Below are 23,892 nucleotides of genomic sequence, written 5' to 3' on the forward strand. Positions count from 1 at the left end.
GGTGGGCAACGTGGCCCATCTCTAGGGATGTGCTATGGGAGGGAAAATCATTTACTATTACTGCAAACTGAATATGTTCGGGATGAACAGCCTACTAAAGCAGCGGTGCATGAGAAATTGTTGTGTTTGGGGCTGTCCGGGCTAATCTCTGCCTCTGACCTCACACCCTCATACAAATTCCATCCTAGCCTGTCTAGTTGTTCCCAATCCTTCCTGGTGTATCCACAGCCCTAGCTTCTGGTCTGAAAAGAGTAGGCTTCTTCTGGGGGCAGTGGAAGGCATTTTAAAGAAATGGCTTGGAAAAGAAATCTCGAGGGCACTTACGTAGTCATTCAAGAGTTTCTCAAACGAGGACCGTAATTCCTTGATTATAGCTTGTTGTTTATCTGGTCCTAGCATATAGGGTGCCGTATGGGAGGACAGCAAGGCTCCCGAACAGCAGAGCAGGAACAGGGCAAACCTGGCAGATCCTGGAGAAAGAGGGTGATGCCGGGAGGAGCAGAGGCCGCACACCCCAGCCCACCCCCCGGCTTCAACCGCTCAGGACGTTGTCGAGCACTGGCTGAGCCCCTCCAGTCTTCCTCTCTGTCTGGTGAGACCCAACTTTGCCCCGCGGCCGCGGGACCCCGTGGTACCTGCGTGGGAGACCATGGTGGGAGAGCGAGGCTGCTTTAGCAACAGCTCCTGGAGCCAGATGTGCTCGCCGTGGTCTTCAGGAGCTGTATAAAGGGCCAATGGCGAGGAAGAGGGGCACTCACTCTCCCACCCATGGCAAAATCATTACTCAGCTTTTTCCCAGAAAACACTTTCAAAAGTCTGCCACCCAAGGCTGGGTGAAAGCAGGGCTGGAAGGAGATGCTGAGGTTACCCTCAAGGTGGGCAGACGCCTGATTCAGTACAGATACACACAGGCACACACAGGAAGGTGTACACGTCTTTGCCATTTCTTCTTGGAAAGAGCTTGTTGATTTGACTAGAAGAAATTTCGAAGTCCCGGGGGTGACAGGCACAACCCCCAAGGAACATGTGACTAACCAGAGTTGAGGGTCAGTGCCCCACAGGGAATTTCTGGGGAGGGTCATGGTGAGCACGTGTAGGCGTAAAGCTGGCATGAAGTTTTTAAAATGTATTATCTCTGGAAATTTCTGAAGCTTGCCCATGCCAGAACATGGGGAAGGCCCTGATAACCACCGTGGACGTGGTGAGTCAAAGCCTTCATCTCCACTCTGCTTGGCCTTGAACATCATTGGATTCTCCATGGTGTCTTTGCAACCGTAGGCCTAGAACCAGAATCCATGCTCCAGAGTTATTTGTTGAAATCACTTATTCGTATTTTGAGTGCCAACTTTGACCGGATACTCTTCTCGGGTCTCAGAAATGACGGCAAAAAAGTTAGACAAGGTCTTTGCCTTCAGGGAGCTGGTGTTCTAGTGGGCAAGGAGCAGACAACAAACACCATTAATAAACAAGAATGTATCAGGTAATGAAAAGAGCTATACCAATAAAACAAGGGATGAGATAGAGAGTGATGGGTGACATACTCTAAGTCAGGGGATCAGGAAAAGTCTCTCAGATGAGATGCCATTGAAGCTGAGACCTGAAAGATGAGAAGGAGCCTGCTGTGGGAAGATCTGGGGAAAGAGTGTTCCAAGCAGGGGAGACCCTAGTGCAAAAATGAGCTTGATGTGGCTGGGAGTGAGAAGCAGGTCATGGTAGCTGGAGTGAAGCGAGAGAAGGAGAGGGTGGTGGAGAGCTGGGCAGAGGCCAGGTCACAGAGGGCTTTAAAGAACTTGGGTTTAATTCCAAGTGTGATAAGGCACCACTGCATGGCTGTAGGTGGGAAAATATAGGCTCTGGTGTACTTTAAAGGGTGAGAAAGATATAGGCTGCTGAGCGGAGAATGGATTGTGTGATCCGAGATGGAAGCAGAGGAACCAATTAGAAGGTTATGAAGCAGTCTAGGAGAGAGATGATGGTGGCTTGGATTAGGGTGGAGTGGATGAAGACGGAGTCTACAGAACTGGCTGGTGGATTGCCATGGAGATGAACTGAAGAGAGGAATCAAGGATGACTCCTGGGATTTTGATAAAGCAGTTGAGTGGTTAATGTGCCATGGGGGAAAAGTCTGGAGATGAGAAATCAAGAGTCCTGTTTGGAATGAGTTAAGTTCGAGATGCCCACTGGGCATCTATTTAATGTCAAGTCAGCCATTGGATAAAAGTCAAGAGCTCAGAGATGAGGTCGGACCTGGGTGGGTCATAGAACCCAGTGCACAACAGAAGAGACAGCCAGCAACCCCCTTCCACCCTTAACCCAAGTCCCCCTCTAGTCGTTGCTGTCTCTTTCCTCTTCTTACCCAAGCTTCTTGACAGAGAGATCTAGACTCATTTTTACCTCACTTCCCAAACTGCCACAATATGGTTTTCACCCCAATAATTTATTCAAAACCCTCTAGAAAAGTCCACAGTAGGTAACATTTTGGCCCCATGACTTTCACCCTCTGGTGTTTACTCCCACAATTATGTTACATTACACAGCAGAGGGGACTTTGCAGATGTAACTCAGGTTACTAATCAGTTGACCTTAAGATAGGTTGATTACCAGGTGGGTCCAATGTTGTCACATGAGCCTTAAAAAAAAAGAGGAAGGAAGAAGAAGTGAGAGAGACTCAAAGCATGAGAAAGACTCAACTGCCATTGCTGGCTTGATGATGGAGGGGGCCAGGTGGAAAGCAGGAGAAGAAAATGAATTTGGCCAACAACCAGTGAGTTTGGAAGAGGTCCCTGGGTCCCAGGTGAGAACTGCAGCCCCAGCTGATACCTTGACTTAAGCCTGGTAAGACCCCAAGGAGAGAATAGAATCTAGTTACACCATGCTGGACTCCTGACCTACAGAAACTGTAAGACAGTAACTTTGTGGTCTTAAACTGCTAAATTTATGGTATTTGTGAGAACCAGTATAGTCTCTAGTGACCTCATATTGTCAATGTCACTGGGTTCTTTTCAGCCTCCATTTGACTTAATCCCTTCATGGTATGCAATAATGCCAACTACTCCCTCCTTGAAAACTTTTTTTCCCCTCTCCTTTCATGACAACGTTATCCTGATATGTATATATATTTTTTAATATTTATTTATTTATTCGGCTGCACTGGGTATTTAGTTGTGGCATGCGGGATCTTTTAGTTGCGGCATGTGGGATCTAGTTCCCTGACCAGGGATCGAACCCGGGCCCCCTGCATTGGGAGCAGGGAGTCTTAACCGCTGGACCACCAGGGACGTCCCCTCCTGATACGTTTTGGATTTCAGCCTCAGACAGTGCCTTCTGAGGCTGAATCATCTCCCTGCTTGGCCCTTTAATGGACATGCCTCCAGGGGCCCCACGATTGGTCTGTTCCTCACACTTTAATGTCTCTCTCTTTCAGATCTAAATGTCCAACTGCCCAATGGATATCACTTGGACCTCACACTTGACATAGCCAAAGACCAGGATCTGAACCAGGGTAATAGTGAGAGTGGAGATGAAGATGTGTGGATGGATTGCTGAAATCTGTAAGAGGTAGAATCCAGTGTTTAGGAGGTGATTGGTTGCATCTAGGGATAATGGAAAGGGAGGAATTGAGGACGACTTCCAGGTCTCTTGTTTGGGCAACTAAATAGATGGGGTTGCTCAAAACTGAGAGAGGATTACAGGGCTCAGGTGCTGTGAAGAATTCAGTTATTGACATGGGGAGGTGGAAGTGTTATGGAACCCTCAGGTGAAGATGTACAGCAGGCCACTGGACATTTGGATATGGAGCTTGAAGGAAGGAACCAGAGACATACATTTGGGTGCCACCTGTATATTGTGTTGATAAAACTATAAGCCTACAAGAGAGGACCAGTGTGAGTTGTGTAAGTCAAGTGTGGAGCCCTAGGGCACACCTCCATTAACGGAACAGGTACAGGAAGAGGATTTAGTCTAAAACACCGAGAAGACGTCCTCAAGAGGGAAAGAAATGTACTAGAAAAACATGTGGTCATGGAACAAGATAAGAAGTGGTTTTCAAGAAGGAGGAAATGATTGGCACCATCAAAAGCTGCGGAGAGGTCAAATAAGATAAAGGCTGGGGCTTCCCTGGTGGCGCAGTGGTTGAGAATCTGCCTGCCAATGCAGGGGACACGGTTTCGAGCACTGGTCTGGGAAGATCCCACATGCCGCGGAGCAACTGGGCTCGTGAGCCACGATTACTGAGCCTGCGCGTCTGGAGCCTGTGCTCCGCAACAAGAGAGGCCACGATAGTGAGAGGCCTGTGCACCGCGATGAAGAGTGGCCCCCACTTGCCACAGCTAGAGAAAGCCCTCGCACAGAAACGAAGACCCAACACAGCCAGAAATAAATAAATTAATTAATTTAAAAAATAATAATAATCTGTTAAAAAAAATAAAAAGATAAAGGCTGAAGAGATACACTAGGTGTGAGAATATGAGGTCACTGGGAACTTTGCTAGGGGAGTTTGAATAAATTGTTGGGGGGGCAGAAGCCATATTGTGGTGGTTTTGGAATTGAGGAAAAAATAAAACCACTCAGCTGTGTTACGAAAACCCCAGGAGTCCTCCCTGGTTCATCTCTTTGATGTGTTTATATCACTGTAGATTCTTGGATATTTGTTTTATTCTTTAGAAGGACGTGTGGCCCCCTTTTTGTCTTATTTCCCAGTTTTGGAAAATTTTTCTAATAGCAGTAAAGGTGTTCTAATATAGGACAGTCAAAAAGAATGACAGATGTCCACAAGAGTGGGTGTTTTTGGAAGGATGACAATCAATAAATTGAACTTCCTCAAAATTAAAAAATTTTTTTCTCTTCTAAACACCCTGTTAAGAGGATGAAAAGACAAGCCTAGACTAGGAGAAAAATGTTTACCAAACGCAAATCTGACAAAGGAGTTGTGAGCAGAATGTATAAAGAATGCTCAAAACTCAATTTTATGGATTAGGCAGTGGTTTCTTCTTACTATTTTTAAAAATATTTATTTATTTATTTATTTGGCTGCACTGGTTCTTAGTTGCGGCGTGCAATCTTCAGTGCAGCGTGCGGGATCTAGTTCCCTGACCAGGGATCGAACCCGGGCCTCCTGCATTGGGAGCGCAGAGTCTTCACCACTGGACTACCAGGGAAGTTCCTAGGCAGTTGTTTCTTAAAATGACACAAAAGCACAAGTAACCAAGAAAAAACATAAATTACATCTCATCGAAATTAAACACTTTTGTTTGTCAAGGGACACTACCAAGAAAGTGAAAGACAAGCCACAGAATGGGAGAAAATCATGTACAAGACAGGGGGCTAGTATCCAGAATATATAAAAACTCTTACAACTCAACAGTAAAAAGACAACCCAATTTAAAAATGACCAAAGTATTTGAATAGACATTTCTCCAGAGAAGATATACAAATGGCCAATAAGCACATGAAAAGATGTTCAACATCATTAGTCAGGCATTAGGTAACTGCAAATAAAAACCACAGTGAGCTACAACTTCACACCTATTAAGATGGCTATAGTTTTTGTAAATGTAAAATAATCAGTGTTGGTGAGGATATGAAAAAATTGGAACCCCCGTATATTGCTGGTAGAAATGTAAAATGGTGCGGCTTCTGTGTAAAACAGTTTGGCAGTTCCTCAAAATGATAAACATAGGACTTCCCTTGTGGCGCAGTGGTTAAGAATCCACCTGCCAATGCAGGGGACACAGGTTCCATCCCTGGTCTGGGAAGATCCCACATGCTGCGGAGCAACTAAGCCCGTGTGCCACAACTACTGAGCCTGCGCTCTAGAGCCCCCAAGCCACAACTACTGAGCCTGTGTGCCACACTACTGAAGCTCACGTGCCTAGAGCCCATGCTCCACAACAAGAGAAGCCACTGGAGAAGCCTGAGCACCGCGACGAAGAGTAGCCTCTGCTTGCAACTAGAGAAAACCCGTGCGCGGCAACGAAGACCCAAGGCAGCCAAAAAAAAAAAAAGTTAAACATAGAGTTACCACATGACCCAGCAATTTCATTCCTAGGTATCTACCTAAGAGAAACGAAAACATGTTTATACAAAACTTGTACACAAATGTTCACAGCAGCATTATTCGTAAGAGTCAAAAAGTGGAAACAACTCAAATGTCCATCAACTGATGAATGGGTAAACGAAATGCCTTCTACCCACATATAGAAAATTATTCAGCCATAAGAAGGAATGCAGTACTGACACATGCTACAACATAGATGAACCTTGAAACCATTATGCTGTGACAGAAGCCAGTCATGGAAGGATAAATACTGTATAACTCCACTTACATGAAATATCTGGAAGATGCAATTACAGAGAAAGAAAGCATATTAGTGGTTGACAGGGACTGGGCAAATGGGGGGGTGGGGTGGGGCTTGACTGCTAATGGGTGGTGTTTCCTTTTGGGGTGAGGAAAATGTTGAAAATTAGATTACAGTGACAGCTGCACTATGAATATAGTGGCACTGTGAATATACTAAAAACCACAGAATTGTACACTTTAAACGGGTGAATTTTAGTTATGTAAATTAGATCTCAATCAAGAAGTTGCATTTCCAAGTTATAGGAACCAGAATCATCTTACCCCATTAATTTCACAAACCGGTGCCCAGGAGTCCCTAGAATGTCGGGCACTGGGCTAGGTGCTGGGAGGATGGAGAGATGAATGAGATTGGACGAGTCTACAATGGGGCCTCGGTGCTAAACGGGTTGTATAGATGGGACAGTGATTAAAACCCCTGACTCAGGGATTAAAGATCCACCTTGGAATCCACTGATGAGAGTGTTCAGAGTATTTGGCCTTGGGCTCACTTCTCCTTTCCAGGTCTGCCAAACAGGGATAAGAATTAACACTTTATTCCGAGTGGGTTTGGGAGTAGAAATAGAAACAGATTAACAACTGGGAAGCGCTCAGGACCTGCTGGGGGCCCCCAAGGTTATAACCCCCAGGCTGTGGTGGGGAAGTGGATTTTTAACCCAGCGCACGTGGGGCTGAGACGGGGTCTCAGATTCCCGGCTGGGGAAAAGTTCGCCCGCAAGGGGAGGTAGTGGGTTTCACGAGGGCCGGCGCGGCCGCGCGCCCCCGCCTGCTGGAGCACGCGCCCGGCCCTGGCGCACGCGCGCGTCCTGGCGGTTGCCTAGCAACCGGGTGGCGTGGAGAACGCGCGAACATGGAGCCGCCCGCCCTGACAGTGAGCGCCGCGGTCCGGGAGCACCTGCGGAAGTTGTGTCTGCACGAGTTCCCGTGCGGCACGGGCAGCTGGGTGCGGGCGCTGGCGGGGCGGCTGGAGGAGGGACTCGGGGGTCTGGGGGACGGAGGGGACTGACCAGGGGCCAGGCCGGGGCCTAGGGGCGGAGAGCGGAGCCGGGGTGGTGCTGGCCCCAGGAGTTGGCTGATCTGGAGAAGCCTGAGACGATGTTTGCGTCTGGGCGTTTGGGGAGCGTCCTGACCGGGGTGGGGGGGGGATGGGGATGGACTGTGGGAACAGGGACACTGCAGGGGTGGACGGGATAGCCCCCCCCGGGCCTGTGGGCGCTGACCCAGGGTGGAGGGCAGGGACCCCCCCCCCCCCACCAGAGCAGGACCCCATCCTGAGCGCATCAGGCGGATCCGGGACAGGCCCCTGGCTGTCTTAAAGACGCCGGGCTCCTTTGGGGTGAAAAGATCATCCTGAGAGCAAGGTTTGCAGTTAGGACCCTGCTGCGCTGTGACCAGAGGGGCTATCCTCATCACCTAAGTGCACAAGGAGCATGACATTGAGAGCCCGGGGCTTCCCAGGTGTGCCCGGAAGTCTTGAGTCCTGAAGGGTTCCCGTGGACTTGGTGGGAAGCTGTAGCCCCACCTACTATTGTCGGCTGGTTTCCATTTTCATAGAAGAGAAAACTGAGATACCAATCAAGGAACTAATTTATTTGTTTCAACAACAAACATTGATTGGGCACCTACTATGTGCCTGGCATTGTGCTGAGCTTGGGGGTTTCATGGATAGATTTCTCTCAAGAGGAAGGAGTGGGAGAGAGTAAACTCCAGGACCGAAATCTTTCATCTTCCACTTATGGCATCTAAAGGTTCTGAATTTACCTTTGCAGGCTTTGCCACCTCTTCTCCAAAAACCTTTCCTTGGCTCGTTACATCCCACAGATTGCGTTTTGCACCTCCCGGCTTCTAAACTCTCCCTGATTGTCCTGTTTTACAATCGATTCCATTTTGAGAGTTTTGAGTCCTTGAGAGGGGCTGAGTCATAACGAGAGAAATTCTCCACCTCCACCTCTGCAGAATAAGTCGCGCTTTCTTCCTCAAACTTGCCGAGCATGGCGGGAGCTGATCCCCAGAGAGGAGGACGCTGTGGGCCCCGGGGAGGAGACGGTGGATGCCCTGCTGGGCCTGGTCTGCAGCCCCCACTCACCCTGGGCCCTGCTGGAGGGCTCAAGCGATGAGGACCGTTTTCTGAGAGAGCTGGCCGTCCAGAATCCCCTGATGCTCAAAGACAGCTTCTTCTACACCTACTTCAGGTCGCTACGGGTGGTGGACAAACAGGTGAGCCCTGGGAGCGAACACCAGGTACAGGGGTGATGTTAGGGGGGCCATTCCCTTTACAGGGCTTGGTGGTAAGACCTAGCTCTGCCCTCCTCCTAATTAATCTCACCAGCTTGTCCACAGAGCAGGGCCAACAATCCTGGAGAGCTGGCCCAGTCTGTTACCCCAGAGAAGGGAGGCCCAGCCGGGAAGGGCCCCTAATGTCCTTGAAGCCAAAGTCAACTGAGGATTCACAGACAGACCCCTGAAGCTTCTGGTCTGACCCTGCTGGGTGTAAACTAGAATGATTCCTTAAGACCATAGGATTCACTGTGGCTCTGGGGTAGACAGTGGAGAAATTGGGATTCCTGGCTTCAGGAGCTGACAATCCAACAAGGGACACAGGACATGAGCTGGAAGTTGTCCAACACCTACAGTCAGAGGAGGGGTGAGGGTTGAGAGGTGACAGGCCACTGCTACGGCCGAGGCACTCGGATCCTGGCAGGAAAGGCGTGCAAGAGAAGAAAGGGTTTGGGGTGTGGGGCGGTCACTCTCTGAAGATGGACGTGCCATTGCCGTCCTCACTCCAGTGCCGCCTCACGCACTGGAGCTCTGAGCTCCCTTTCCTCCCTTCCAGGTGAGCCTGGTGGACAAAGACCTCCTGAAATTTGTGAAGCTTGAAGAGTTGGTGCTGAGTGCTAATCAAATCAAGGAGATTGACAGCACCAACCTGCCCCCAACTCTCAAGGTAAAGGAGCCCAGGTTCCATTCCAGGTCTTGGAGCCAATACTGCCCAGAGGCCCTGCCCCTCCTCTGCCCCCCACACAGAAGGTTTGGCCATCGTGACTGTGCTAAGGGCCGGCCTCAGGCTTTGGAGAAGTAGGCCTGATCCCTCAAAAAGTTAAACCTAGAATTTCCACATGACCCAGCAATTCCCTTCCTAGGTATACACCCCAAAGAATAGAAGGCAGGAATCAGACAGGTTCCTGTACGCCAGTGTTCACAGCAGCGCTATTCACAATAGCCAAAAGGTGGACACAGCCCGCTTGTTATCAGCAGATGAATGGAGCGGCAAAATGTGGTCTATCCACACCGTCATAAAAAGGAATGACATATGTACAACATGGATGACCTTGAAAACATGATGCTGAATGAAGGAGGCCGGACACAAAAGGCCATGTATTAGATGATTGCACTGCATGAAGTATCTAGAAGAGGCAAATCCATAGAGACAGAAAGTAGATTAGAGGTTACCAGGGGGAAGGATTGGGGAGTTATAGCTTAATGGGTACACAGTTTCTGTTTGGAGTATTGAAAAATCTTGGAAATGGATAGTAATGATGGTTGTACATTAAGTGAATGTACTTAATGCTGCTGAATTGTCCACTTAAAAAGGGTTGAAATGGCAAATTATATATATTTTACCACAATAAAAAAGTTTTAAAAAGAGGTAGGCCAGGCTTTTTTTTTTTTTAAGAATACTTTATTTTTAATAAATTTATTTATTTTTGGCTGTGTTGGGTCTTCGCTGCTGCGCGTGGGCTTTCTCTAGTTGCGGCGAGCGGGGGCTACTCTTCGTTGCGGTGCGCGGGCTTCTCATTGCGGGGGCTTCTCTTGCTGCGGAGCATGGGCTCTAGGCGCACAGGCTTCAGTAGTTGTGGCTCGCGGGCTTAGTTGTTCCACGGCATGTGGGATCTTCCCAGACCAGGGCTCGAACCCGTGTCCCCTGCATTGGCAGGCGGATTCTTAACCACTGCACCACCAGGGAAGCCCCCAAAAGAGGTAGGCCAGGCTTTATTACGAGTCTTCAGCTGAGCATATCAAAATGGTCTCAATTTTAAATTAAATGCTGAGACTAGTAGGTTTTGTGGCAGAAGAGGCTCAGAAGTATGGCTCAGTACTGGGCTCAAGAAGAAAGCGGGCAAGGCCTTGGAGGAGAAATACAAGAACTCTGTTATCTTTGGGTTTATTCCCTATTCCAGCCAGGGGCCCTTTGGCTTTCCCAGAGACAACTGCCATGAGTCGAGAAGTTGCAAAAATGTTAACTTGGGGCTTCCCAGGTGGCGCAGTGGTTATGAATCTGCCTGTCAATGCAGGGGACACAGGTTCAAGCCCTGGTCCGGGAAGATCCCACGTGCCGCGGAGCAACTAAGCACGTGCGCCACAACTACTAAGCCTGTGCGCCTAGAGCCCATGCTCCGCGACAAGAGAAGCCACCACAATGAGGAGCCCGCGCACCACAATGAAGAGTAGCCCCCGCTCGCCACAACTAGAGAAAGCCCGTGCGCAGCAACAAAGACCCAACACAGCCAAAAATAAAAATAAATAAATAAATAAATTTTTAAAAAGTGTTAACTCATTTCCTTTCCCACTCTCTCCGACATCACCTCCACTCCATATTTTAAAGTTTCCTTCACAAAAGGAAAAGAAACTTTCTTTTTTTTTTAATTTTTAAGATTAATTTTTATTGCAGTATAGTTGCTTTACAATGTTGTGTTAGTTTCTACTGTACAGCAAAATGAATCAGTTATACGTATACATATATCCCCTCTTTTTTGGATTTCGGTCCCATTTAGGTCACCACAGTGCATTAAGTAGAGTTCCCTGTGCTGTACAGTATGTTCTCAGTAGTTACCTATTTTATACGTAGCATCAATAGTGTATATATGTCAATCCCAATCTCCCAATTCCTCCCACCCCCAATCTCCCCCTTGGTATCCATACATTTGTTCTCTACATCTGTGTCTATTTCTGCTTTGCAAATAAGATCATCTATACCATTTTTCTGGATTCCACATATATGCATTAATATACGATATTTGTTTTTCTCTTTCTGATTTACTTCACTCTGTATGACACTCTCTAGGTCCATCCACGTCTCCGTAAATGACCCAGTTTCGTTCTTTTTATGGTTGAGTAATATTCCATTGTATATATGTACCACATCTTCTTTATCCATTCCTCTGTTGATGGACATTTAGGTTCCTTCCATGTCCAGGCTACTGTAAATAGCGCTTCAATGAACATTGGGGTGCATGTGTCTTTCTGAATTATGGTTTTCTCAGGGTATATGCCCAGTAGTGGGATTGCTGGGTCGTATGGTAGTTCTATTTTTAGTTTTTTAAGGTACCTCCATACTGTTCTCCATAGTGGCTGTATCAATTTACATTCCCACCAACAGTGCATGAGGGTTCCCTTTTCTCCACACCCTCTCCAGCATTTATTGTTTGTAGATATTTTTTAAAATTTATTTATTTTATTTTATTTATTTTTTGGCTGTGTTGGGTCTTCGTTGCTGCACGCGGGTTTTTCTCTAGTTGTGGAGAGTGGGGACTGCTCTTCATTGTGGTGCGCAGGCCTCTCATTGCGGTGGCCTCTCTTGTTGCGGAGCACGGGCTTTAGGCGCACGGGCCTCAGCAGTTGTGGCTCACAGGCTCTAGAGCGCAGGCCCAGTAGCTGTGGCGCACAGGCCCAGTTGCCCCACGGCATGTGGGATCTTCCCGGACCAGGGCTCAAACCTGTGTCCTCTGCATTGGCAGGTGGATTTCTAACCACTGCGCCACCAGGGAAGCCCTGTTTATAGATTTTTTTAATGATGGCCATTCTGACCGGTGTGAGATGATACCTCATTGTAGTTTTGATTTGCATTTCTCTAATAATTAGTGATGCTGAGCATATTTTCTTGTGCCTCTTAGCCATCTGTATGTCCTCTTTGGAGAAATGTCTATTTAGGTCTTCTGCCCATTTTTTGATTGGGTTATTGGTTTTTTTAATATTGAGCTGCATGAGCTGTTTGTATATTTTGGATATTAATCTTTTGTCAGTTGCTTCATTTGCAAATATTTTCTCCCATTCTGAGGGTTGTCTTTTCGTCGGAGAAGAAACTTTCTGACACCTGCTGCAGGAATATTTTCTTCCCGGATTCTTAGAAGGGGGTCCAGGTGGGCACAGGGAGACGAGGCATGAGTATTTCATAATTCCTCTCTTGAGTTGCCCAGGGCGGAAGCAGGGAGTGGGTTCCGTTTTGTCTGGGCTCACGGGCTGTCTTTCCACCCGCGTCGCAGGTGCTGGAGCTCTACGGCAACAAGATGACCAGCATGGAGTGTCTGTGCACCTGCCCGCCCCCAAGGCTCCAGCACTTGGGGTTGGGTCACAACAAGCTTCTGGGCCCCCTGGAGAGTCTATACGTCACCAGTGATTACTGGTAACTCGGGAGCCCCACGTGGAAAGAGGGAGGGAGGGGTTGAGCATTAGATTTGGGCCATTCTATGCTGGTGGCTTGGAGAACTCAGCTTTGCTCTTTTCTTTTTTTTTTCTTTTTTTTTTTTAAATTTTTTATTTATTTATGGCTGTGTTGGGTCTTCGTTTCTGTGCAAGGGCTTTCTCTAGTTGTGGCAAGCGGGGGCCACTCTTCATCGCGGTGTGCGGGCCTCTCACTATCGCGGCCTCTCTTGTTGCGGAGAACAGGCTCCAGATGCGCAGGCTCAGTAGTTGTGGCTCACGGGCCCAGCCGCTCCGCGGCATGTGGGATCTTCCCAGACCAGGGCTCGAACCCGTGTCCCCTGCATTGGCAGGCAGATTCTCAACCACTGCGCCACCAGGGAAGCCCTTTGGTCTTTTCTATAATAACTCCTGGTTGGCTGCTAAGGCCGGACCCAGGATTTATTTCTCTGACCCAATAAACAAAAAGTCCCACTGAGGCCCGGGGAAGGACACCAAGAGGTAGTGGGAATGAGTGGGACCTTTTGCTTCGGGGTTTCTGTTGACACTCAGGCCGGCTAATTCTTGGTTGTGAGGGCGTCCTGGGCGCTGCAGAAGGCAGAGCAGCGTCCCTGGCCTCTCCCCACCCGATGCCAGGAGCACCCACCCCAGACCAGCTGCGACAACCAAACGGTCTCCAGACAGCTCCAAATGTCCGCTGCGGGGCAAAACCACCCCCAGTTGAGAACTGCTGCCCTACAGACAGCTCTCGGTTTGACTTTGTCTTCTTGGTGGGTGAGCAGCGGGAAACTGAAACGCTGGATCTGAGGAGTCTCAGGGCCTCAGATGCCACCCGTGAAAATCCATCAGAGGAAGCGGGGCCAGGGAGGCCTGTCAGAGAAGCTCTGAGGATTCCCGGGGCTCAGCATCCTGGGCAGCACTTCCCCAGGCTGACGTTCATGACTGTTCCTTTCTTCACAGCCCAGAAGGGGCACGAGGCGCAGGGCAACATCGCTTCCCTGCTTTCCCAGGTCTCCTGGGAACGTGCTCGTGGAAGGTCCGTCTCTCTGACCCTAATTTCCTCCTTCCTCCTCTTTCCCTACTCTTGGCCAAGCTGCCTCTTCACAGCCTTGGCCGTGTACAATTCCGGTTCCCGTCCCTCCACTGACCTCAGCCGTCAGGGTGTGTAGCACAGGAAGGAAACATACACTTTGGACTTTGTGTGACAGTTGAGTTCAGACTCGTACCATGGACAGGGTTCTAAGTGTTCTAGTTTTTGATTTGGAAAACAAACTTACGGTAACGTAACCTGCTTAATGCTGAGTATGGATTTCATAGAAACACATATATGTGTGAAACCTCCGTCTTTTGCTGTTTTGAGTTTAAAAGGAGGGTACGCTTCCTGCGAATCCATTTTGCTGATGTGTCCACCAGGTCTCTTGAAGGAGGCTGATATTGGGTAAAATCTGTGTGCCGGTCAGCATGAAATGTTCTTCTCGGGTATTTTCATGACTGGCTGGCCAACATCGCGGGCAGGATGAGAGGAGGGAGGAAGGGGAGGTGAAGTCCCTGAACTCAACAGCTGGGAGACCGTCACATGTGATGGCGGGATTGTACTGATGCGTTGTCCCCTTGTGGGTTTTGGTTCTGTTTGTTTGTTTTTGTGCCTCTGTTCTCAGGGCTGAAATTGATTTGCTTTCCGCTTTGTGCAGTAGGGAGGCCCTCTTCTCCAGGTCGGGGTGCAGGGCGCCTCCTCTGTCCTCACCGGCCGGTTCTTCTTCACCCACGTTCCCCAAGAAATGAACCAGATGGCTTCCTGTGGTCATGCGCTGGTCTGACTCTGGAGAGCGTCCTCCAGCTTCTAGACCCCTCAAGCCTCATGCACCCTCTTCCCAGGCCCCCCTATTTACCGACCTCTCCTACCCCTACCCGCTGCTCCTCCGCGCAGAGGCTCCCCTCCGCCTTCCTCGCCAGTTTGTCCCTCTCTGCTGAGAACCTTCTAGATGCACAAGCCCGTATTAGGCTCTATGGGAGATAGATGGTTAACTGAGAAGAGGTCTGTATACATAGAAGTCCGGTAGAGGCAGGATGTGGCGGTGGCCACCTCTATGCCACAGCAAGGAGGGAGGGCACCGGGAGAACCAGGAGCCCCTTCCCAACAGGGCGGCTAACCCAGGTCAAGGGCAGCACAAGGCTTGAGAGTCGAGGGTGGACACAGCCTCCCATCCCGTCCTCAGCACCAGGCCTTGTCCATCGGGAACTCGGGGTGCTGGGGGATGCAGGCGCCGTGGCAAGACCACAGCTCCCTGTCCCCACCCCTTTGCTTACCTGGCCTCTTGACTCCTGGCGGTCCCACTCACCTTCCAGGCCCAACCTCGTCTCCCTGGACCTGAGCTTCAACGACCTGACGGACCTGCGGGGCATGGTGGCCGGCCTCCGGACCCTGCGGCGCCTGCGGTTGCTGGTGCTGCAGGGGAACCCACTGGCCCTGGTGCCCTGCTACCGGGGCTTCATCATCGACAGCCTGTCTGGGCTCTGCGTGCTGGACGACATCACCGTGGCATCCAGCGAGAAGCATCTGTTCCGAGGGCTCAGCCACAGCGCGGGTGAGGGAGCCGATGTGCAGGGCAGGGCGGGGGGTGAGGGGGACCTGCTGGCCCACCCATCACCCTACTGGCTGCACGTGTCTGTCATCCAGCTCCCTGGCTGACCCAGACCCTGGTCAGGTGTAGGTCACCTTCTTGGTCAGAGTCCTCTCCCAGATTTTGATCGTTGTGATTGAGATGTGGCGACAGAAATGGTAGGGAGGCTGGGACCATCACATTCCCCTCCCTTCCTAGACAAATTGGAAACATTCTTTAAATTAGTTTCTTGGCGTCCGTGGTGGCTTGAGATCACCCCCTTGTGGCTCACAGCACAAGCTGCACCAGAGCCTTCTCAAGGTCAGGGTGATAAAACATTGATAAAAATAGCTACGCCTACTGAGTACCAGCATGGGCTAAGGTAACATAGTCTCCATCTGTAACTACCCTGCAAAGTAGCTACTACCATTCCCATTTTACACATCAGGAAAACAAGGCTTAAGAGGGGCCTCTTGCCCAAAAGAGACTTACCCCAAATCACGGTGTGTTGAACTTGGTAGAGCTGGGATTCGAACCCAAGTCTGCAAAGTGAGGCTCAGCCCTGCTCGGAGGAAAGAAGGCAGGAGCTGAGCTCGCCTGCCCTCCCCTGCTGTCTGCCTGCCCACTCCCTCCCCGCGGCTCCCCTCACCCCTGCCCGTTCCCCCCTGCAGATCTCCTGGCGCATGAGGCGCGGTTAGTGGTGACTGTTGGACATGTCAGAGGGGTTCTGGACTCCTCGGTCTTGGACCCGGAACCAGGGCCCCAAGGCCCTTTCATCGCTTACAGCTATTATGTAACGTACGAGTTTGTGGAAGATGAGGAAGGCGAAGGAAATGAATACGGCCGCGTGCTGGCTGAGGTGTGTCCATGGGGGCTCTGCTCTCGGGTCCTCAGGGTCTCCTATGCAGGCACAACGGCTTTGGGGACCCAGGAAAACCCTTAACATGGATCTTTCCAATTCATACCCTACTCTGAGCAGGAAACTGGCTTCCACTCAGCCTGTTTCTTGCAGCTGGAGTAATTCTCAACCGTGTTCACCCCTTCCCATCCCCCCTGAGATAGAGCAAAGGACATAACAAGGGAGCAGCCCAGAGTTTCCCGACTAGGCTGCTGGCTTCCCAGCCGCGTTCTCCAACTCCCCCTACACCTCCCGGCTCCCTTCCTGTCACAAGAAAACCCATCGGTGTCATCTGACTAGGAGAAATGCCTGGGGCCAGGACTTCCCTGGCGGGCCAGTGGTTAAGACTCTGCGCTTCCATTGCAGGGGGCGTGGGTTCGATTCCTGGTCAGGGAACTAAGGTTCCATGTGCCGCAGGGTGTGGCCAAAAAACCCCCCAAAAACATGAGGGTCCCCAGCTCATGTGGAAGTTGTTACTGTTTTTACTGTTAACATAGAACTTTCAGAAAAAAACAGGACTGGTATTTTTTTTATAACTTCCTGCCTCCTAAGTCCACATGTTTGCTTTGCTTCACATCCATCAAACACTGGTGCCCATTTACACCACCTTCACATAGTGTCAGGTGAGAGCTCTGAGGCCGGCAGCCCTGGACATGTTTTCGTGTCTTCTGTGGCAGATCGTCAAGCCCTCTCCCAGCACGGAACAGCTGGGTGAGGACATTCCCAAAGAGCCCATCAAAGAAGCTGAAGACTCCGAAGAGTCTGGGCTGGCCTCCCAGTCCCGGTCCGGGGAGCCGGAGGTGTCTGTTGTCTCCGGTGCCTCAGCGCCCTTGCCGCGGTCCATAGACTCTGCAGAAGAGCTGGCCAAGCTGCGGCCGCGCCTGGATCCCCGGCTCTGCCCGTCCCCAGGGTAAGGTTGCTCACCGGGCTGGGAGCAGGGCCCAGACCACACCTGGCATTTATCATTCTGCATTCTCCTCTGGCCCACAGCCCTCCTGGCCTTCTGTCCCCTGCCCTCCCTGACAGCATGGGCCCCGCAGCCTCACGCTGTGCCCATGTGTGCACATCTTCTCACAGTGCCCTCCCAGCCTTGTCCCTGGCCCCCAGCACAGCCCCCTGGGTGATGGCCCCCATGTCTCCATCTCCCCTCCCCAAGGACAGTTCTCTTTAGCACAGTCCGCAAGCCCTGGTCTGACGTCATCCCCTGCGACTACAAGATGCAGCACACGCTCGAGGACCTGGTGCCGCTCAAGGCCTTCCTGCTCTCAGGGACCACCGTCACCATCGTGGAGGAGAAGGTGGGAGGCTGGAATTCTCCAGGGTCCACACACTGCCCCGCTTCTCCTCTGTTCTGCTCTTCTGTTGGGCATCTGTAGCCCTGCTCCCTTGTTGGCAGGGTCTCGGTGCCTTTCCAGAAAGATCCTGGCTAGCTCCAACCCAGCTTCTGTCCCCTAGATTCTCTCCTGGCCTGCGGTGCCACCTTCCCCCAACAGTCCCTCGGCTGCTAAGAAGGGAAAGGGGGCGAAGGACAAGAAAGGGAAGAAGAAAGACAAGGAAGAGAAAGACAAGAAGGGAAACGATGGGAAAGACAAAGCCGGCAAAGGGGAGAAAGAACCAGCCAAGGTGCCTCTGCGTGGGGCGGCCTGGGTGGCGGGAGGCTGCTCCCTCGGTCCCCTGCTCCCCACTTCCACTCGCCCAGCCTCTCCCCACAGGAGCAGAAGGGGAGCAAGAAGAAGAAGGAGCTTCGTCAGGACCTGCGCCAGGACCCGCCCGTCCTCCGGGTGCTGGGCAGTGGCCCGGTGGTCCTGGAGCCTCTGCTCTCCGGGGAGCCATTCGTGTCCACCGTGTGCAACTTTGGGGTGGTCCGTACCTTGGAGACCGACAGGCTGACGCTTTACAGGGTACAGCAGTGCCCCTGGCCTCCCCCGCCCACAGAAGCCTGGCCAGGCTGTGGGAAGGAGGGGGAGGCGGGGAGGGGGAGGGGTCCAGAACCACAGGAGCGGGGGCTGGAGGGGTGACGCAGCAAGGGTCACCTGCACGGTGGGCGGCCTTCTCGAGTGCGAAGGGCCAGGCAAGCGGGCAGGTCGGGCAGCTGCTCCCCAGGAGACCAGGAGAGGCCCTGGCGGGGTGAGAGCACCCACCCCTTCCCCAGCATCCCCCCACTCCAGCAAGGAACTTATTTTGTGGTTCTTCCTCTCAGGATTCAAAGAAGCATAAGAGTAAGAAAGCTAAAAAAGGTAAGACCGATGATGGTAACAGGGCAGGGAGTGTTTACTGAGGACCGGTCCTAGTCCGTTCATGTTGCTGTAAAATTCCACAGCGTGGGTGGCTTGTAAACAACACACATTTGTTTCTAGCTGCTTTGGAGGCCAGGAAGTCCAAGACCAAGTTGCCAGCAGCATCAGGTGAGAGTCCTCTTCCTGGTTCGCGCCTTCTCCCTGGGTCCTCACGTGGTGGAAGGGACCAGCGGTCTCCCTCTGCCCCCATGACGTAATCACCTTCCAAAGGCCCCACCTCCTAATATCATCACCTTTGGGGGCTGGGATTTCAACATATGAATTTGGGGAAGGGCACAAATATAGCAGGACTTGCTGAGGGATCAGCCTGATTGGGGACCAAAGGAATGGAAGGATGGAGAATCGTATCTTCCAGCCGGTGGGAGGGCCATGCCTACCCTGAGGACCAAACCCTGTGTCTTCCCTGCAGCCCTGCTGCGGTCATGACATGGGCAGGACAGGCATTCTGGGGTGGGGGCCAGGATGGAGCGGGTAGGGAGGCTTAGGGTTGGGAGTGTCCAGGGTCCTTCTGGCTCATCGGTGGTCCTGCTCCTGCAGGACATTAGCCCTTATTTGCTGTATAAGGAGCCTGGACTTGTTGTATGGGCAGTGGCAGCATTGAAATAGGTAAGTTTTAGATTTAATTTTTTTTTTTAAAGATTTATTATTTATTTATTTTATTTATTTTTGGCTGCATCGGGTCTTAGTTGAGTCATGCGGGATCTTCGTTGTGGTGCGTGGGCTTCTCTCTAGTTGTGGCGTGCAGGCTCCAGGGCACGTGGGCTCTGCAGTTTGCAGCAGGCAGGCTCTCTAGTTGAGGCACGCAAGCTCAGTAGTTGTGGCACATGGGCTTAGTTGCCCCGTGGCATGTGGGATCTTAGTTCCCTGACCAGGGATCAAACCTGTGTCCCCTGCATTGTAAGGCGGATTCTTTACCACTGGACCACCAGGGAAGTCCCTAGATTTAATTTTTAGAACTGTCTGGCTTGGAGGGAGAGGTAGGAGACAGGTCACTCAGCTGGGAGACTGCTGCAAAAGTCTAAAGCAAGACCACAGCAGCCCGATTCAGAACAGCCAAAAAGTGGAAACAGCCCAAATGGCTATCAACGGATGAAAGGATAAACAAAATGTGGTCCATCCATACAATGGGATATTATTCCGTCACAAAAAGGAATGAAGCACTGACATGTCCTAAACCACGGATAAACCTTGAAAACTCAATGCTAAGGGAAAGAAGCCAGACACAAAAGACCACATAACGATTTTATATGAAATGTGGAGAATTGTCAAATCCATAGAGACAGAAAGTAGATTAGTGGTTGCCTGGGGGCGGGGGAAGGAGGGAATGGGGCGTGACTGCTTCATGGGTGCGGGTTTTCCATTTGGGGTGATGAAAATGTTCTGAAATTAGCGGTGATGGTTGCACAACTTTGTAAATATACTAAAAGCCCCTGAACTGTACCTTCTTTTTTTTTTCACACACACACTGTATTTTACTTTTACAAGAGATAAATAAACTGACACCAAGCATTGTAAATGGATGACCACAACAAAAGCAACAATGATTGCAATTACCAAACACAACAAAGAGTTATAGTTAATAAGCCAACAAAGGAGAGAAAATAGGGATTATAAAAATATTCAGTTAATCTGAAGGTGGAAACAGAAAAACAAAGAACATATGGGATAAATAGAAAACAAATAACAAGATGGTAGACTTAAACCCAATTATATTGAGTCACATGAAATATAAATGGTCTAAATACCCAATTAAAAGGCAGAGATGATCAGATTGGATAAAAAAGTAAGACCAAGCTATCCGCCTATCAGAAACCCCCTTTAAATATAAAGATACAAAAATATGAGAAATAAAAAGGATGGAAAAAAATATTCATGCTAACACTAATCAAAAGAAAATGGGAATAGCTGCATTAATATCAGACAAAGTAGATTTCAGAGCAAAGACTATTACCAGGGATACAGAGGGTCATTTCATAATAAAGGAGTCAGTTCATTGGGAGGATGTAACAGTCCTTAGCATGTATGCACCTAATAATTGAGTTTCAAAATACATGAAACAAAAGCTGATAGAAGTACAAGGAGAAATAGACAAATCCAAAATTATATTCAGAGATTTCAGCACAAATAAGTAATTGACAGAACAAATAGACAGAAAATCAATAAGCATGTAGAAGACTTGAATCACACTGCTAATTAACTTGAGCTGACAGCTACAGAGCACTCCATCCAATCACACACACACACACACACACACACACACACAAACACACATTCTTTAAGTGCACACAGAACTGAGATATTCTATAACCTGGGCCATAAAGCAAGTCTCAATAAGTTTAAAAGAATTCAAGTCATATAAAGTATCCTCTATGACCACAGTGGAATTAAATTAGAAATCAGTAACAGAAAAATACTTGCAAAATCCCTAAATTTTTAGAAACTAAATAACACACTTCTAAATAACCTATGGGTCAAAGAAGAAATCAAAAGGGAAATTAAAAAGTATTTTTAACTGAATGGAAATAAAAATACAAAATACCAAAATTAGTAGGATATAACAAAGCAGTATTTAGAGAGAAATTTATTGCACTAAATGCGTATATTAGAAAAGCTTCTAAAACTAATAAGTGAGTTTAACAGGGTTGCAGAATACAGGGTCAGTATTCAAAAAATGTTTCCATATACGAGCAATGAACAATCAGATATTAAAATTTTTAAATAATACCATTTACAATAGCATTATCAATAGAAGTTCTATATGTTGAAAACTATAAAATGTTGCTGAGAGAAACCAGACCTAAATCGGTGGAGATACATACTATGTACATAGATCAGGAGATTCAACATTGCTAAGATGTTGGTTTTCCTCAGATTGATCTACGGAGTCAATAAAATCTCAATCATAACCCTGGAGGGATTTTTTTTTCTTTTTTTTTTGGTAGAAATCAGCAAGCTGATTCTCAAGTTCATATAGAAATTCAAAGGATCTAGAATAGCCAAAACAACTTTGAAAAAGAACAAAGGACTTATACTACTGGAATTGAAGACCCAGACAAATACGGACATGAGATTTGTGATTGAATCCTGGGGTTAAAATGGGCTTAAACAAAACTTTTTTTTTTTTTTTTACATTTTTGCAAATTTCTTTAATGTCTGGCTTAATTGAGGAAACCACATTTGCATAGCTGCTTCTGCAGTCAGTCTCTGTGACATGTTGCTGTAGTTGAAGTGTATGAAGAAAATCAAACCTCACGTGGACATGTAATTGGAAAAGAGGGAAATATTTTAATAGGCTTTTAAATAACTGTGGATATTCCTCTTTGCATGAGACTTAACTAGTAGTTTTTTAAAGGTTGTTACAGTGTGAAAACTGAATCTATATGGATGAATTTTTTCATAATCAGTTATGTTAAATTAATCCATTGGTCTACATTGCCTTTTTTTTTTTTAACATTGCATTTTGAACGGCTGTCTTACCCATGCACAATTGTTAACATCTGGCAATTGTTATTTGTAAAATACTGGTTCACTGAGTTATGGAGATCTTCCAACTGTTGACACATTTTTTTATCCATTATCCAAAAATCGCGTTCTTTATCATCAACCACAACATCAGAAAAGTCTTTTGAGTATTGGAAAACTGTTAAGTTCATGGTGGCAGATACAGTGTTACAAAATTCTAGTTTCTACTTGAAAGTTCAAATGTTATAAATGCATTTATCAAAATGCTTTCAGTTGTTTTCCCTGAAGTGCCAGGCTTGCTTCATTCTTTTTTTAGAAAATATCTGCCAAATATTCACGTCGAAATAACCATATTTTGTCAGCGTACTTTCAAGTGAAAAAGATGTTCCAAGAAAAAGCAGCTAGTTCATCTTGTAAGTCAAACTGAGACTTGTTAAATGATCTAGTTAGATGTGATTTAATTTTATTCCTTAGTACGGTTAAGACCCGAGGGCGGAATCTGATTCTGAAACCGTGCTCGCCTCCAGACGGCGGAGGTCACATTTGCGTTTCCGGGACGTGTCGTGAGCCGGCCCGCGATGGCCCGGCACTGCCAGCCCATCATCGCTCCGGATTCACACTTTAATATTTCCTCAGAAATAAGAAAATCTTCGGTTTCAGTGTACGAAAGCGACTACCGCCCCGACCCCCTGACGGTGGAGATCCAGATCCAGCTGATCCAGGGCCGCTCGACGGAGGAGGCGCTTCGGGGGCTCGTCCCGTAGGGCGCGGGATTAAAGGTTGTTCTGACAGCGCGGCTCAGCGTCTGTCCAGCCGCCGCCGCGCGTCCGGGGAGCGGGGTGCTGGCCGGGGCCGCGGGGGGCCTGGCCGGGAGGAGCGGGGGGCTGGCCGAGGGGAGCGGGGGGTAGGGTGCTGTCCGGAGGAGCGGGGAGCCTGGCCGTGGGGAGCGGGGGTGGAGCTGGCCAGGGAGGAGAGGAGAGCTGGCCGGAGGAGGCGGGGGGCTGGCCGGGGAGAGCGGGGTCGTTCTCCCCGGGGCGGGCTCCGCAGGGCCGGGCCTCTCAGCCGGCAGGTGCGCGGGGAGCTGCGCAGACCCAGGTGGGCGGGGACCCGCGGCGGCCCCGGGCCCGCCCCCAGAGACCGCGCCCCCAAGCCCGGCCTTAGCCGCCGGGTTGGTGGGCCGCGCGGGGGCGTGGCCAGCGCTCAGGGGTCGCCGCTGAGCCCTCCCCACCTCCCGCGCCCAGCGGAGAGAGTTGTGCTTATGCGGCTGCGCTGCGCGAGTTCCTCGCCTGTGTCCGCTCGGCGTCTTGGCTCAGGTAGGTAGGCGAGGGGCGGGCGGTGTTTGGCCTGGGGCGCCTGGAGCCCCGCTGCTGGGAGGGGGCTGTCCCACTGTGAGCGGAGGGGCGCCGAGCCCCCGGCGGGAGGAGGCGACTTGGCAGCAGCGGGGTCGCGGTCGCACTGCCCCGCGGGAGCGGCCTCCCGCCTGCGGTGGACCGTCGGGGCCAGGTGGCTTCCTGCTGCCTGTCGGCTTCTGTTCGCCCCGCTGGGGCGAGAATGGCCGGAGCCGCGGGTTGTGGACGAGGCAGCCTGGGGCGCTTGCTCCGGACTCTCCGACGGGCAGCGCCGCTCGCTGTGCTCAGGCCCGGAGGGGTGTCCCCCGCGGGGCTCTGGTCCTTGCTCTGGCGACCCCACGGGCCTTTGCGCCTCCACAAGAGCCCTTTAGAGGCTGTCGTCTGGAGAGAATGAACCAGCCCTTGACCCTTTCCCTCATCAAAGCGTGATGGGTCACCGAGCCCTGTGAGGGCCCCAGAAACAATTTCAGACCCTTAGGGCTCAGCACCCACTTGGAGGGGGGCGTGCACTCGC

At 50.1% G+C, this 23,892-nt stretch overlaps 1 protein-coding gene across 1 annotated transcript; it reads left to right on the forward strand.

Annotated features, from left to right (window-relative positions):
* Positions 1-7,205: 7,205 nt before the first annotated feature.
* Positions 7,206-22,793, forward strand: LRRC43 (leucine rich repeat containing 43). The gene is made up of 13 exons (XM_061169658.1): positions 7,206-7,298; positions 8,312-8,572; positions 9,189-9,299; positions 12,616-12,755; positions 15,119-15,357; positions 16,044-16,231; positions 16,948-17,180; positions 17,427-17,568; positions 17,726-17,893; positions 17,983-18,171; positions 18,471-18,507; positions 18,628-18,675; positions 22,690-22,793. Exons 1-13 carry the CDS (start codon positions 7,206-7,208, stop codon positions 22,791-22,793), a joined length of 1,953 nt encoding a protein of 650 aa, XP_061025641.1.
* The last annotated feature ends 1,099 nt before the right edge of the window (positions 22,794-23,892 follow it).

Source organism: Eubalaena glacialis, chromosome 15 (assembly GCF_028564815.1).
Source record: "Eubalaena glacialis isolate mEubGla1 chromosome 15, mEubGla1.1.hap2.+ XY, whole genome shotgun sequence".
Taxonomy (NCBI): Eukaryota; Metazoa; Chordata; class Mammalia; order Artiodactyla; family Balaenidae; genus Eubalaena; species Eubalaena glacialis.

Bases quoted from the DNA above. Each gene is read 5' to 3' on its own strand.
- LRRC43 (XM_061169658.1), top strand. From the start codon at position 7,206: ATGGAGCCGCCCGCCCTGACAGTGAGCGCCGCGGTCCGGGAGCACCTG. The intron at 7,299-8,311 runs GTGCGGGCGCTG...CCACCTCTGCAG, and splicing joins CGTGCGGCACGGGCAGCTGG to AATAAGTCGCGCTTTCTTCC. The intron at 18,676-22,689 runs GTGAGAGTCCTC...CTTCGGTTTCAG, and splicing joins CAAGTTGCCAGCAGCATCAG to TGTACGAAAGCGACTACCGC.